The following is a 17,840-nucleotide window of genomic DNA, read 5'->3' as shown; positions in this document are numbered from 1 at the left end:
TATGTTGCATGTCAAACAATTTGAATCAGATCACTACTTGAAGAAATGTAGGTCAAAGTGAAGAAACCTCTTGTGTTGCAAATCGACAACAAGTCAACTATAAATCTGGCCAAGAATCCAGTTATACATTGAAGAAGTAAGCATATTGAGGCTAGATTTCACTTCTTGAGGAAAAAGGTAAATCAAGATGAACATGAAGTTAGACATTGCTCAAGCGAATCACAATTGACCGGCATTTTCACCAAAGGATCAAAGATCGACAGATTTCTGAATTTGAAAAAGAAATTAGGAATCAGATCGACTATGATTAGCGTAGGATCAAGAACTTGGATTATAGGGGGTATGTTGAGATATTATTGAGATTGATAAATTATTGAGATATAAGATATAATATCAAATATAATATAATCTAATAATATCAAATATAATCCAAGTTATGTAAGCCCAAACCCAATCAGAGTTGTATATAAATAGTCATAGTCTGTATCATTATTTGTACACACCATACCAATTCAAGTGATTATAAATCTTATTTCCTTATTTTCTCTATTTCTCTCCTCTCGCTAAAATGCCTCGCGCACTAACAACCACTTTACTTGAAGCGGATTTGAGAGTTGTTTGTCCCACAATAAAACCTTCAGTTCTTAGTCCCACAAGTGAAGAAACCCCAATCAAGTCTACACATGCATGTTTTCCTCCTATCCACTCATACGTCAGAACATCTGTTGGCATAAGAGTTGATCTTCCCTCTAGTGGGTTAGTCAAGAAATTCACAGATGTCTCTTTATTCACATATATCATTACACACCTAAATATATCATATATGACATCCTTAACAAAGGCATGTCAGTATTTGAATGTATAAACTTCCTTGTAATTAATAGTGTGTTCCTCAAATGTATTCAAACACACCTTACGACAAACCTCATCAACAAAAAATTAAAGACTCATAAACCGTTATTTAAGGATGGTATAGTAATTTAGTTAAGATATACGTTGGATTGAAATATATGAAGATATAAAGATTACGTCATAGTTGTGAAAGTATCACAAGCGAAGGTCACTAAAAAATGGTTTAAAGAAATCTAAAAGTGAAAGTTTTTTAATATAATAATGAAAAAAGAGTTGAACTTTAGTTTCTTACTATTTTTTTATTGACAATTGCGGTTTCTTAAGTTGATTCGTTCATTTTACTCTAGAAAAATCTAACTATTTCAATCAAGTTTTTTTTTTTGTTGACATCATTTCAATCTAGTTTTTTAAGGGAAATAAGTAATAGTTTTATATCAAACTTCATGCATAGGTCAATGTCTCACAATTGACGTTGCCAATAAAAAAAAAATCTCACATATAATAGATAAATCTTTTATTGTAAATAATTTGTGATATTTTATTTCAAAATTTATATAAAAATAATAGGATCATAAAAGTTAGGGTGGTAAAACGGTTCGGTCTTTAAAAATGTCTATTTTGCCTACTCTTCAGTGTCCGCGGACTTTTCCCTCTCCGATCTATTTTTTGCAGGACGAGGCATGCATGTCTCTTTTTGCCACTCCTACGTAAAACTAATATCTATAAAATGATCCTTAACAAAATAGATATGATAATGATGGGTTGGAGTTGAAGGAGGATCCACCACCACCGCATCTTATAGGACCCAGCATCAATTGTCACGAAGGATCAGGAGAGTGCATCAATCACCGTTGGTGGGTAAAGTAAACTAATAGTACCAGTTAGGATTATGACACGTGACACAATATATCATCTCACGGCTCCAATCAGTAGAGTGTTCTCTGGTCAGAAGTTAGCTACATCGTAGTGAAGAAACCGGCGATGACAGAGACTTCACAGCAGGAGGTATATCGAAAAAGATGAGAGAGAGTTATTAACAATATCGCCAATTTATCGTAATTGATAAAATAGTTGTAGCTATTTTTTGTCCTATTAGAAATTATCGCTAAATTGGCAGAATATTATTGAATTATTATTTTTGGAATCAAAATAAATAGAGGAAATGAAGTGGGAGCAATGTTACTCCCAAAAAGTTATAATCTCAAGACCCTCTGCACAATGCTCATGCACCATGCACCATGCACCATGCACCTGTTGCTTTCCCTCAGCTCGTTATCTATAGCTTATTGGTGAAAGATGAAGTTTACAGACATAGGCATTGAAGTTTGACATGTGAAGTAATCCTCATAACGTTTATATTTCTTGATAAAAAGAAAAGAAGGCATGAATATCTCTTTAGAATGACGGGCTACCTCTTCGTACATTAGTATTAGTGTATTTCTTTGCTCATGGAGTTAAAAATATTTATTATTAAAATATATTTTATTATTGGATACTTAATTACATCTTTTATCCAAATAAATATACTTATATATATATATATATATATATAAATATATATATATATATATATATATATATATATATATATATATATATTTAATTATAATTTTCATATTTTATTTTATGGAATTAATCTAATATTTTAAATTCATTTAGTTTTGACTTTTTCTATAAAAAAAAATTTATACCAAAAATTGATGATATATCCATTTTTTGATAATGTATACTTTATATGAGGAGGGATATATTTACTCCAAGAGGGATATATTTACTCCAAGAGTAAGTGTTGAACACTTACTCCAAATCTTAACCATTTATTTTCATTAATCTAACGGTTTTAATTGATCATTTAATTTAATTATTTATGGAAATATTTTACTATATAAAAAATTAATTAAAACCGTTAGATTCATGATAATCAATGGTTAAGATTTGGAGTAAGTGTTCAGCACTTACTCTTGGATTAAATATATCCATCATATATATATATATATATATATATATATATATATATATATATATATATATATATATATATATATATATATATAGCAAGTAAAATTAAGAAAAATCAATATCGTAATAAAGTTTTTATGTTTTTTTAAATGCACACAAAGTTTAACTTTTTTTTAACTTGTCAGATCCTTCTTTCTATAAGTAAAAAATAATGTTTTAGAAAATAATGCATATGAATTTAAGATAAAAATGAGGGTTAAATTATTATAAAGAGAAATTGTTTATAAGAGTTATTATTTTAAGGGAAAAGTTAACATGTGCCCCAATGGCACAAGATAAAGAAATATTTATAGAAATATTTTCTTGAAACGCGTGCATTCAATGTATTGAAACTTTAAATATGACTTTATTGCATTTCATTATATTTAACTTTTTCTAATTATAATATCCTTAACATGTGCCCTTAGGGCACATGTTAGCATGACCCTTATTTTAAAAAAAGAAATTGTTTATCAAAGTTAAAATAATTAGTTAATTCAGTGGTGATTGACGCTCGATTTGATATGTAAGACAACAATTCGATTCTTGCAACTGCAATTAAGAATAGATTCAAACCACTTAATATCTGAACTAATCTCCAAATTGAATTAGTTGGTTCAGTAGACTGAAATACTGGTGATGAAAAAAATATAAATAAAAAATATTTTTTTATCCTAATATAATATTAAATAGTTATGGTTAATGTCAAAAAATTAATGTGACATGAAAAAAAAATCAAATGAATTTGTAATATTTATTTTTTGGATACTAATGTTTTAAATTGGTTTTAAAAATATGTTAATAAATATTTGTTTGACATATGATTTATTATGATTTGAATGAGTGGATATGTAAAATCATTGCATAAATATTAATTAAAAGAATAATAGTCTCATAATTAATTCAAACAAAAAAATAATAATCTAAGAGAGCTACTACCAAAAATTATTAGCTGGTGATTTGTTTGGCTTAAAATATGAGCCACCGTATCACGATATATTGTCGGCTCTATGGGCACGACACGATTAATAGATAGCCATCGTTCATACGCAAATCACCTACCACTTTCAAAAAAACCAATCAATCAACAAATGCCACGTGCCTATATTGACATGAAATAAATAAACTTTCTTTAATTTTCTTCAAAATCAAAATACAGTAATGGTATGCTAAAATATAACAAAAATATACATTTTGGTATAATTTTTTTGAAAATTTCTTTACCCACCTCCTTACTTTCTTGGTCATCCTTGATGAAATCTCCAAAATATCCCTGTTTCGGAAATGTATTTTCGAAGTCACTTATTTTATGAGAAAAAAGGTGGTTTCGGAAATGTACTTCCGAAAACGTGTTTTTTTTTTTATGAAAAAAAACTGATTTCGGAAATGTACATCCGAAATAATGTTTTTTTCCAGAAAATAGGTGAATTCGGAACTACATCTCCGAATTCACCCCCTTGGAAGAATTCGGAAATGTACTTCCGAAATAAGGTATGGACAGAAGAAAAATAACAAACAACAACGATTTGATTTATTTAACGAATGAAGATTACATCGATCACATTACATAAGATTAAAGTTACATATTGTTAAACACGGGTAGGTGAGGATGAGTCAACATTTTGATAACGTCGGCCCCCGATCTTTGAAGTTTCGCATCCAACTCGATCGGACCCTTCGAAGAAAATCGGTCGAAAGTTGCCCACAAAACCGCTAAATCTTCTTCGTTCTTGACCTCGAATGGTGTGAACTCAACGTCTCCGTCGTCGTTAAGCGATGGCGAGCGGTACTCAAGCTTGACAACCTTCCGGTTTTCCGAATATTGCAATAGCGTGCTGAGCGACGTTATCAAGTCCGCAAACGGCGTGTCGCGCGAGAAGCGAAATTGGAACGGCATCGGGTAGCCACTGGTGAAGTAGACGAATGCTAGGTGGGGATAGGTTTGTGTCATTTGTGTTTTGTGGTGTGAAGAGGATGAAGAAGAGTGTGTTGTATTTATAAACTTATTGGAGTAATAATGGCCCAACAAACTTTATCCTGCATTCAGTGGAAGTTTCGGAAATGAACTTCCGAAATTGGTCTGAAAACATGTATAATTCGGAAGTTCATTTTTGAATTATGCAGAAACAGAGGTGAATTTTGCATTTTGTGCATTGCATTCTGTTTTGGTTTAACAATACCAAGTGCATACAAAATAGGCATAACATAGGCAATGACAACATAAAACATACTTATATTATATATGTATTGAATCGGTTCGATTTTACATGGTAAACGACAATACATACAAAAAAAGACACGCACCGGTCATTACAAATAAAAAACGGCCCGGTAAAAACTAAAATCCGCCGAACCAATCGGTGGCGCTTAAATCTAAAATCGGTATGTTCTTCGACCGCTCTCTATTTTGCTCACGCTCTTGGCTCATCATTTCTTCAAACTCCGTCATTCTTGAAACGAAAGGATCCGGCCAAGTCTTCGCCTCATTTGAATGATGTGCCGTCCATTGACAAGAAGTAGCCGGTATAGGACACCCCGGTTTCAAAAAAACTTGCACGAAGTGGCGCGATCTTAGATACCCGATACATATGATGCGGCTCGACGCGTCCAATGGCGGTCGACTATGAAGTGGAAAGAATGTCTAACATAGTCCAAATCTTGTCAAATCGACACACACCCGATCGTATGCACTTGCTATTAGATGGCCCATATCAGGGAATGACATCCACTTCGAAACAGGGGCGATACCGCTAAGTGATGGAACAAGTGAATTATGAAGTTTCTCAAAGTTTTCTTGATTTTCATAGAGTCGGGCGTAGATGTCCCGATGCGAAGTCAACTCCGAAAGAAGTTCCCGTCGAATTAAAGTGTGATTTTCTTCCCCTTTCCCGAGCAAACCCGCAACGGCCCGATATCCACAACTGTCGTCGCCTCCAACATCAACTATGTTATCGATATATTTGTGCATAAAAAGTGGCATCTCATCAATGTAGATCATGGGTGATTTTTTGATCGGCGGTGTGCGAGGTGGCTTCGAAATACGGGCTCCTTTGTTACCACTACACTTGGACTTTGGTTTCAGTGAATCCGAGAACAATGCATTAACATGTTCAAAGTAGGAAGGAGATCGTTTTGTTGATGTGTCTTCTTGTGTATTTTTCGAATTTTTCGGAGCACCTTTTGTTTTAACCGGTTGAGATGGCGGTTTCAAATTGGTGGTCTCCGGAAATGCAATTTTTCGTAATTGTTCTTTTATGTGCATTTTCATTGTGTCATCCGCTTTAGCAAACTTATCCATTATCACTTCCAACTCATCGGAGATGGTGATTTTGGAATCATTTTCTTTCGGCGGGTCAAAATCATCAAAACGGAGCTTCTTCCAATGGTCGATTACCTCATCCATGCGTATCGGTGAATTCAAATTCATTTTTTTAGAAAGTATACAAGCACATGGAAGGCCGTATGTCTTTCTAATGGTGCACCCATATTTAGAACTATCCGGACCCGTTGTCTCCGCCCGCTTCGCTTCATGAAACATAAAATTCAAACCCGAACGGGATATGTTGTAAATCAATTGCGAGAATAGATTTTTGCCCTTAAGCCGGTGTTCCATAACCGTCTTGCTCCGACCGAACGATGTTTGAATTTCATTGTGTTGATTTTGGAGCATTTGATTCACGGTGTCCCATCCCCGACATAAATCTCCCTTGCTATCACCTAACCATCTCTTCAACATCGTATGTGCGGATTCAACTCGGTTAGTCGTGGTGCAACCAAGATGTCTTACTCGATCCGTCCAAGCACAAACAACTTTTTCCTTTACTTTGTCAAGGATAGTGGATTCAACGTAATGACAAAAAGTCTTAATGGAAACGCACAAAGACCTAAAGTATGCCAATTTCTCGGTATACAACTCTTCGGCGTGTGCATTTAAAATCTCCCTCCATGCGGCCATAATCCTATCCACCACAACACCGACTTTGATGACTTTACCGTTTTCATACGACCTATCTTTCGTGCCAACCGCGGGTTTGAGCTTACTTCTCACGTTGCACGTTATGTGATACCGGCAAAGTAATGCGGTCGATGTCGAGAAGACGGTATCGACCGCATTCATCAAAGCATTGTCTCGGTCGGTAACAATGACACTTGGCATAACCTTTTGATCAACCAACAAAGACTTGCATATTCCCAAAGCCCATGTAAAGTTATCTTCTTTTTCACATTCCAAAAAAGCAAATCCGACCGAATATGTCTTGTCCGTCGAGGTCACACCGACAATCTCTAGAAGAGGAAGCCTATACTTATTGGTCTTGTATGTCGAATCCATCATAAGAACGGTTGAAAATGTGTTGAACAATTTGATACTTTCGGGATGAGTCCAAAAAATGTCACGCACCGTAACTTTGTCCTCGGACGTTGGGAAGCTTGACACGTATTGGTTATCGCCTAATAGTTTCAAAAGTTGTTGCATTTCCGACCGAGGGCCCATTTTCAAGACTTTAAGATTGTGTCGTTCATTGTAAACTTGCTTGATATTTGAAACGCTATCCGGTTTTTTCCGCTTCAAATCGGCAAGTATGTTGCGAGGCGCCACTTTGACTATCGATAAATCCGAAATAACATTCTTCTCTTCGCGGGAAAAACGACACGCCATTCGATGCCCGTGTAACTTGGCATCCAAGGCATGATTATGAATTCCACAAAAGACGCTTAAACGCCACAAATCATCAACCCTCTGAGTCACGCGCAACTTAAACGAACACCTACACTTTCTCGATCCCGTGTCTTCGTGTTTTAACACCCAGTTTGTTGGTACATAACTCCCACCCCTCTCGCAATTCAAAACGACAAAAGCTTTCCGTCTACTATTTCCATTGTCGGACCTTAAAATAACAATGCCAAATCCAAGTTTACTAGCTTCGCTACGAACCCAATCAAGCAATTGTTCACGACTAGCGAAGCTCCGATTATTTGTAAATTGTTGTCGTACATCTACCGCATCGATGTAGATTTAACGTCGATAACCAGATCGTTATTAACGTTGACAACTTCCGGAACTACTACGTTATCATCGACAATGTTGTCCGGATGCACCATACCTAACATATGCAAAAATTAGCAAAATTGGCCAAAATTGTTTTTTTACTGCCAGAGATGATTTCGGAAGTACATTTCCGAAATTTGTTAGGTAACTTATTTCGGAAATGAACTTCCGAACCATCGCAGTTTCCATCACAGATTTCATCAATCAATGTAGTGAAATAGAGAATGAAATGAGAGATGTTTACCTCAAATTGTAGCTTTCTATGCTCCCTTTAACGTGATCAACGGTTTGAAACTTGATTTTGAGACGAAAAATGGTTTGATTTTGATGGAAGTTTTGGAAAAGGTTTGAGTTTGTTTTGGAAAAAAATGATGAAATAGTGAAGGAGGGAAAATGGTATATGAACACTTTTTTTCGGAAATGAACTTCCGAAATATTACCTGATTGTAAAAAACAACGTTATTTAAAAAATCTAAAAAAAAAATTACTTCGAAGATGCATCTCCGAAGCAGGGGTAAGTTGGGGATTTCGCTGGGGTGACCCCCATAGGGAGGTGGATAAAGATATTTTCATTTTTTATCATTCTCTTTACCAGTTATTTAAATTATTTGATGTGGAATTTTATTATTATTATTTATTCAGTTAAATAATTACAATTTTAAACGTCTCGAGTCATATATAAAATTGAAACTCATTTATTTAAGTTTTGTTTGATAAAATTAATGGTTGAGTGACAAATTATCTTATAGTTTATAATATATTGATGATGTTGATAACTTATAGCTTATCGTTTATAGTTGATGATTGATGACTGATAGCTGATAATTTAATTAAAGTGTTTGATAGAATTAGCGGTTTAACTAGATAATAAATATAAAATAACATAAAAAGATAGTGATGAATTATAAACTAGTAAAATAAATTATAAATTAGTGAGGAAAAGACTGTTATCAAACATGTTTTTAATTATCTTAGGAGGTAATAAACCATAAACTATAAATTGTAAACTAAACATATGGAATGTCAAACAGAACCTTAATATTTTATAAATAACAAATATTGATCATTACTATGAATTTATTATTGTTTTAAAAATTTTATTTATTAATTTTTTGTCTTTTGATTTGTTTCTACTTTTAACAATTTTAAAAATTTATATGTTTATGATTTGGTAAGATAATTTTACAATTTAATGAGTTTAAGGTTATGACACTTAATATTACATATAAACATAATTTAATTTCAATATGAAATAAATTCGTATCATTGTCAAGTTTACAAATCAAATTTTTACATTTAAAAAAAAATTATTTTAAACGCTAGAATTTAAATTTTTTATTAAAAATGTTAAAATAAAAAATTATTACTTATATAGGATTTGTGAGGTAGCTCAATTGCTGCATATTACTTGAATTAAATAAATATAAATTGTTATTCAATCTTTAATTGAAAATATTTATCTATATTTTTATATTAATATAAATTATTAATATTTATAAATTAATATTTTTAAAAAAATATTATTTAATAAATACCTTTTTTACGTAACAACATAAAAGATAATTTTTGTCATTGCAAATTTGCAATAACTTAATTATTTATGTTTAATAAAAGAATTTGGTGGTCTCTTTTGTATAGCATCAATTATAATGAATTTGACTTTTTAAAAAGATTTTTAGTTTTAGAGTTAATAATCATTTTGGTTTTTCACAAATATTACACAATTTACATTAATCCTTATAAAAAAATTCAATTTAATTTCTTACAAAATTTAATCGAACTATATTAGTTCTTATGTTAATATTTGTGTAAACTGGTTTTTATTAAATATTTTTATACCTTGACTGAATTATCACGTTAGCTTTTATTTTTTATTTTTCATTTTTTAAATTCTACATTAATTTTTAATTATAATTTCATTTTTAAATAATTATGATGTAATAATATCCAAAAAGCCAAAATTATTTCTTATAAGGAATCGAATCCAACACTTTTAAAAAATATCTTAAGTCTTTACCACTAAGCCAATATGCATTCATGACAAATAATTTCCAAAATTTTTAATAGTATTAAATAATTCTGAATTTAAAACAAAAATTACAAAATTTATACAAATAGGGTCTCGAACCTAGACAAATCAATTTCTATTGTTAATATTCTTAATGATAAATACTTAACTTAATAATTTACAACAAACATTTACTTATTTTAAATAAGACACAAATAAATATTTACTAATTTTAAATAATACACCAATTTACAAATAAAATTTATAAAATGTAAAACCTCAATATTTTTAATCGATTAGAAATAAATTAAATTATATGTAATTAAAATTAAATAACACACAAATAAATATTTACTTATTTCAAACTAATTCAAATTAAATAATAATTAATTAATTTAATTGTAATTCAACTAATTATTAAAATATTTCATCAATTTAAATTAAATAATCAAATAATTTTTAAAATTATATAGTAAATTCAAACTAAATAGTGATCAATTAGTTTAATAATAATTCAATTAATATTATTTTATTTATTTAAATTTGATTAATTATATTTAAGATTTATATTTTATTAATTTTATTTTTAAATTTTTGTGTTATTTAAAATCAGTAAATATTTATTTGTTTGTTATTTGAAATAAGTAAATGTTTGTTCTGAATTATTAACTCAAGTATTTATTATTAAGAATATTAACAATAGAAATTCGTTTGTCTAGTTGTAAAGTGACTATCATTTAATTTGAACAGACTTGTGTTTGAGATCCCATTGGTACAAATTTTAACTCTTTTATTTTAAATTCAGAATTATTTTAATATTACTAAAATTCATAGAATTTATTTGTTATGAATGTCAATTGTACTAGTGGTAAAGACTTAAGATATTAGTTATAGGTTTTTGGGTTCAATTCTATATAAAAAACAATTTTTGCTTTTTTATATTATTAATCTAGAATTATTTAAAAATGAAATTATAATTAAAAATAAATTTAGTATTTAAAAAGTGAAAAATAAAAAATATAGGCCAACGTGATAGGTCAGTCATGGTTTAAAAATATGAAAAAACCAGTTTGAAAAAATATTAATAAGAAAATTAATATGGTCCGGTTAAATTTTTGTAAGGGATTAAAACGAGTTTTTTTAAGAGACTAATTTAGATTGTGTAATTTTTGTGAGTGACTAAAATGAGTCTCACTCAAAGTTTTAAATTTTTATGTATAATTATTGTTAGTTCTTATTTCATTATCGAAATTTAATTCAGTTTTATATAGCCAATTTTTTAATTAGTTAAATTTAATATATTAAATCGAAATATATATTATTATCTTATCTTCTTTATATTTGACAAGCTCATAAAAAGAAGGTAACAATAACAAGGAAAATGGTTGTTAGAAAATCAAAGTTATTATTTTTCAAATAAAACCTTCATTTTTATTCCTTATACATGCATTTAGGACCACTTGTTGATAACTTGATATTAATAATACTTAATTAGACTTCTTATCCAACTATTCATTACATTTACAAAAATAGTCTCCATTTCTTAAAATTAAATATCTTAGTTGAAAGTAAAAGGGGATAAAATGTACTTCCATAACCACCATTATAAGATGGATACTCTAATTAAAATACATACTCAATATTTCAACATTCTTTAATTATCATATCATATCAATTAATTTATCTCTATCTATCATAAAGTGTATTGTACTATACAGCTGGTTTATCCATCCTATATAGGACATTAGGACCATCATCCAAAAAATATACTTTAGGACAAGTTAAGGGGAAGTGATCCCAAAGTCCATTCTAAAGTTAACCATGGTTAAGTTAACTTAACCCTGGTTGAGTTAACACCGGTGTAGGTGTAGTAGCACTAGCATGTGTCAACTCCGAATGTCTTTCTCTTTGTTCGCATTTTATTCTCACAACTTATAATTACAATTCTTCTTCCACCGTCATATTTACTCGCCGGCCACCGTCCTCCGCCGATCATCCTCGCCGGAGTAATCTCAATTCTCCATTCTCGTTTTCCCCTCAATTTCCATTACATTTTTGTCACGAATTCAAAAAAAAAAATATTGCAGTTATTTTCGTTGTTGTTGCGGTTTCAGTTCTGGAAATCGTTGTGCTGAGAAAACCAAGGGTGTTGTTTCTTCTTGAATTCAATTTTACTGTGTGTTTTGTGGCTGCATTGGTGGTGAATAGTGTGAGTAGTTAATAGGTTTGATCCGGTGTCGTTTTGAGAATTCGGATCTTGAAGTTTTCTGTTGGAGGAGAATTAGGGTTTATTGATTTCATTGATTGAATCTGGAATTAGGGTTTATTGTTTATTTTTTCTGTATGAAGAAATTGGAGTAAGAACAAGATGTGTAAGCCAGAGAGTAATAGCAACAAGTGGCAAGATTTGAGTTGGTTGGGTTTGAATTTGAAGGTTCAAAAGGAGAGAGTTGGTTCTGGTTCAGGTTCTGGTTCGGGTTCTGGTTCGGGTTTAGGTTCTGGTTCGGGAAGGAGTAGAATGAAACTATGGATGATCCGTGCAACTTCATCGGTGATATTATGGACTTGCATCGTTCAATTAACAGCTATAGGTGATTTGTGGGGTCCTAGAGTTCTTAAAGGATGGCCTTCGTGTTTCACTCATGAATCTGCTTCGAATTCCAGAGCTATGGATATTCAGTTTCCTTCTTCACGTCCACCACTTTTACCTCCCAAGAGTTAGTTTTTTGACATTCCTAATTACGTCATTAACTGGCTGCTAATTTGTTTTGTTGTTTATTTATGATAATGATTTCAAAGTGTTTAATGTACTTATTGAGATTTATTGATAATTTCATCTTCATTTATTTTGTTTATTTTTTGTTTTTGTTGCGTGTTTGCTGTTATCTATTACTTTGTTTAATTATTAATTTTTGAAATGTTAATTGTGATCAGGAGTTTATAAAAACAATGGATACTTGATGGTTTCATGCAATGGAGGACTGAACCAAATGAGAGCAGCGGTGAGTTGTTTATACAATGTTCTTTTTATTATGACTGAATTATGAATTTAGTCTTTAAATTTTAGGGACTTAAATGATGCTGACAAATGTGGAATTGCGGGTTTGAACCTGCAGCCCTGCATGTTAAATGTCTCTACAGCCTGTCACCAACCGAGCTGTGCTTAGGCTACTTAGGCCAGTCAATTTAGTTCCTTGAAAAATTATCTCAAAGTGGCCAATGTGATCAAGCATTTTCAATTGAGTGACCATGTTAGAATTTTGTTAGTCCCATATGTTAAAATATCTGGCCATCCCACATACTAAAATATCTGGCCCTACAACTACAAATTGAGGGAGTAAATAGCTGAATCATATACTTTTTAGTTTGTGCTTTTGTTCTTGTTCTAGCAATGGTGCAACGAAGTTATCCTGTAATGTTTCGGTTTGCTTTTCTGATTATTTAATTTAACTGCAGATTTGTGATATGGTTGCCATTGCTAGACATTTAAATGTCACACTTATAGTCCCTGAGCTTGATAAAACATCCTTTTGGGCTGATCCTAGGTGAGTCTTTGATTCTATTGCCATATGTTTTGGTGATGACAACCATATTAATGCTGCTTTGGTTAGAGGATTTCTGCCCCTCATCACAGCTCACTGATTATTTATTGTTTTTATGTTGCAGTGAGTTCCAAGACATATTTGACGTGGATCACTTTATTACATCCTTGAGAGATGAGGTTCGGATATTGAAGGAGTTGCCAACTAGACTCAAACTGAAAGTGGAACACGGTTTTCTTTATAGTATGCCACCCATTAGTTGGTCTGACATATCTTACTATAAGAACCAGGTCAGTTTTTTAGTATCCACGGGTCAATTATTTCAGGAGCTTATGCTTTATCTTAAAGGACAATCGACTAGCTTGCCATTATATCTTTCACACTACGTGCCTTGATTATGTTGTTGTCATTCTCTCCTTTGCTAATTTAAAGCAAATGGCATTTTTCATTTTTTTTGTGTGTGTAGATTCTACCCTTGATACAAAAGTACAAAGTTGTCCATTTAAATAGAACGGATGCTCGGCTAGCCAATAATGGTCAACCTCTAGAGATTCAGAAGCTGCGTTGCAGAGTTAATTTTAGTGCTCTGAAATTTACTCCTCAGATAGAGGAGTTGGGGAGAAAGGTGATCAGTCTTCTAAGAAAAAATGGTCCATTTCTGGTACTTCATCTGAGGTATGAGATGGACATGTTAGCATTTTCTGGCTGTACTCAAGGTTGTAACAGTGAGGAGGTGGAAGAGTTAACAAGAATGAGGTGATAATTAACCTGCATTATTTACCTGTTCAAAAAGTTTAATATATTTTTTTTCAATAACTGTGGACATCAAAAAGAGACAACTGGATATAAATCTCTCTCAAATTTCAATTTTCTGTGCATTGACAGATATGCTTATCCTTGGTGGAAAGAGAAAATAATCAATTCTGATTTGAAAAGAAGAGATGGTTTATGTCCTCTAACACCTGAGGAGACTGCCCTTACACTAAGGGCTCTTGACATTGATCGGAACATTCAAATCTACATTGCAGCCGGTGAAATATATGGTGGAGAAAGGAGAACGACAAGCCTTTCAAAGGAGTACCCAAAATTGGTAATCTTTATTGCTAAACTATAGGCAGCATGGTAATTGTTGTATGTTATTGATTTATGTCCTTACTGTTTGCCTTTCGCGTTTTGTTGTTAATACAGGTCAGGAAGGAAACACTGTTGGAGCCATCCGACCTTCGTTTCTTTCAAAATCATTCATCTCAGATGGCAGCATTGGATTATCTTGTCTCACTAGAGAGTGATATTTTTGTTCCCACATATGATGGAAATATGGCCAAAGTAGTTGCGGGCCATCGCAGGTATATTTCAGCTAGTAACATATGTGATTCACGTGCTTAAGCTGCTTTCCATTTAACCCTTTCAGATAGACAAAATTAAAATTTACGTTCGACCGGAGAACCAGTATCTTAGCAAACTTGTTTCTTATATATTTTTTTTGGAACATTCATGCCTTTAGTGTTCTGTTGAAAAGCTAAAAAAACCTTTTCTTCTTACTGAAACTATAATTGTATCCACATGATCACATCTTCTGAGAAACCAAAATGCAGTTTTTGTATAGAGAATAACGACCCTACTGTTAGTTATCATTTGTTCTTTCTCAAGTGAACTGACATTTTCTCTTCATTGCTTATACAGATATCTTGGGTTCAAGAAGACAATTTTATTGAACCGAAAGCTCTTAGTTGATTTAATTGATCAGTACAACAATGGATTACTGAACTGGGACCAATTTTCTTCAGCCGTGAAGGAATCTCACGCTAATCGCATGGGCAACCCTAGTAAAAGGTTGGTAATCCATGATAAGCCCAAAGAAGAGGATTATTTCTATTCCAACCCGGAGGAATGTTTAGAACCATCAAATGATCTGTTGAGTCGCACGTGACATTGTGTCTGAAAAAATAATTGAATTTTACATGTACCATCTCCTGGTACACTTGGTTTTCTACCACAGATATGTTGTGGTAGTTCTCTACCCAGATTTAGCAAACACAACAACTTTTTTGTATGAAAAAAAGAGGCAGACAAAAGAAAAGAAGGTGGGGTGGGAGGGATAGCCTTCACAGAAGTTCAAGTCAAGCAAATCAGCCAGGGGATACTTTATATTTTATATGTATAATATAATAAATATAAGCAATAATCCATTAAATTCATGTATAGTAGCAACCCTGACATTGCAGGGTGAGTGAGTTTAAACAGCAGTGTACATGGAGGAATTCATATTCATATACAAATTTGGATTACTGGATCTTGCTCTTTGTGGAAGCTTAAGTCATTGGTATTTATATTCTTTTTTTATACATAAAGATATGTACATTTCTCTCTATTTTTACAAGTCCAGTTTTTTCATTTTTGAATAAAGTTTTCACAAAAATCATTTTTGAAAATACAAAGAAAAAATATAGATGATTTGTTTAATATTAACAAATCATTGTATTGGTTCTGGGTCATTTTATACCAACCAGTCTATTCTTTGGAAGTGAATAGGTTAAACACCTCTTTGATTTTGAAACGTCTAATCGAATCATTAAGCCAAGGTTGATATTCACGGGTTATTGTCACATGTTAATGTCTAGGTTGTAAGCTTGTGTAGCAGTAGCTAGGTTGTTGGTAAAGTAGGCTTCTGATCTTTGATGCCTATGTTTCCAAACAGAGACAGGTAGCAGTAAGTAAAAAGGATCCAAAAAAAGCAACCAGACAAATGTGGTCCGTCTGATTATTTGGTCTGTTCAATTAATGATGAATTATTTGAGTTATATAGTTGTTGAGTGAATACGATTTTCGGTCTCCTTTGACGTCTTGCCTTGCCATGATTGTGATTGTTTTGGACATCAATGTATGAATTAGGTTCAGGGGTTTTGTATGATACTATACAACATGTTACTGCATTCTATGAGATGGTTTTGTATGATACTATACAACATGTTACTGCATTCTATGAGATTTGGTATTATTTGTAGTGGATAAGATTTTCTCAAGTTTTTGTTCCTTTGCCTATTCTCCAATGTACTAAAAAATTGGACCATGTACTTTCAAATTACACCGATCAATTTAATTTTATTTCTTACTCCCGTTTTGACTTTACGCTTATCATCTGTTAAGTTTTAGCTCCTCTTAATAATATTTTTTTATTCAGATTGAAGTTGCATAATCAAATTTATATTTGACAGTCACCAATTTATTTCTCTTTGAAAATTTGGTATCCGATTTTGCGCTCAATTAATTTAAAGGGTCCAATTTCACTGTTCCATTTAAAATTAGAGATTGTTAACATTTAACAAGATTCAAATATTAGACTTCAAAGAGAAACACATTCTTAAGTTCTTAAATAATAGCTTCTTCTATTTAGAAATTATTTTTCGATGTAGGACTTAAAAAAAGACTTAATTTGTAAAAACTTTATTTTTGTTTTTAAATGAAAAAGTTTATAAACCCATACAATACATTTCAAAACTTTATTTAATGGATTATATGAAATGATATTGGGCTTTAAGGCCCAACTTAATATTTTAATAATAAATTTATAAATATAATTTCATAAAAAATATTAATAAAAATAATTTTAAAAAACGTAAAAAAAATAAAAAAGGTAAAATAAATAAAAAAAATAAAAAAGATTAAAAAATGACATGAATTTAAAAAAAATTAAAAATATCATGCCAAGTGTGAAGATTTCATGGTCTGGTCAGCATGAGGGGGTGCAATTTGAATATGGGTTTCTCATAGGGGAATTACAATTTTTTTTAAAGAAGAGAAAATCAAATCTCACTTGTTTGACAGGGGTATCATATATTAAACCTATAATATATTACGTCAATTTATTACTTATTGATAATTATTTCTTAATGTTACTATTTAGATTATTAGCTTAATTTATTGTTTTATTTATTTTCGTTGTTGCAAATAAAATTATGTTTAAATTAGTTGAATTTTTGTTTTAAAACTCACATTGTCAACAACGCTCCACATAGGGGCATTATCACACATAACTGGTGTATTGTATTGTTATTATATTTAAATTTTTTGGCAATTGTTTATCCCATCATAAGTGGAAAAACATTCTATAAAAATATGAAAATGTCTCTCAGATTTCGAATGAGCATTTTCGAATGCATTTTGGGTCTCACCGAAACACGCCCCCACTAGCGTCTTACCCATATTTTTTTCAACATTTATTTTAGAGATGTATCTCCAGAACCACTCCTAATACACCTCATGCATTCTTCATTGAAACGCCCTTTTTTGACACAACTTGATCTGAAGATGCATCTCCGTATAGAATCCCGAGATGCATTTTTATATTCACATAATAATTTTTGACTTTGTTTTATCGATGCACTAATTAAAT

General features: G+C 31.5%; 1 protein-coding gene across 1 annotated transcript; it reads left to right on the top strand.

Moving 5' to 3' along the window:
* The first annotated feature begins 11,683 nt into the window (after positions 1 to 11,683).
* Positions 11,684 to 15,740, top strand: LOC131634586 (rhamnogalacturonan I rhamnosyltransferase 1-like). Its single transcript, XM_058905252.1, has 8 exons — positions 11,684 to 12,622; positions 12,840 to 12,907; positions 13,362 to 13,450; positions 13,572 to 13,737; positions 13,914 to 14,203; positions 14,333 to 14,537; positions 14,636 to 14,793; positions 15,131 to 15,740. Exons 1-8 carry the CDS (start codon positions 12,274 to 12,276, stop codon positions 15,375 to 15,377), a joined length of 1,572 nt encoding a protein of 523 aa, XP_058761235.1. The 5' UTR covers positions 11,684 to 12,273; the 3' UTR covers positions 15,378 to 15,740.
* The last annotated feature ends 2,100 nt before the right edge of the window (positions 15,741 to 17,840 follow it).

The sequence above is a fragment of the Vicia villosa genome, linkage group LG1 (genome assembly GCF_029867415.1).
Source record: "Vicia villosa cultivar HV-30 ecotype Madison, WI linkage group LG1, Vvil1.0, whole genome shotgun sequence".
Lineage (NCBI taxonomy): Eukaryota > Viridiplantae > Streptophyta > Magnoliopsida > Fabales > Fabaceae > Vicia > Vicia villosa.
The sequence above is the reverse complement of the archived record's forward strand: the minus strand, read 5'-3'. Positions and strand labels throughout refer to the sequence as shown.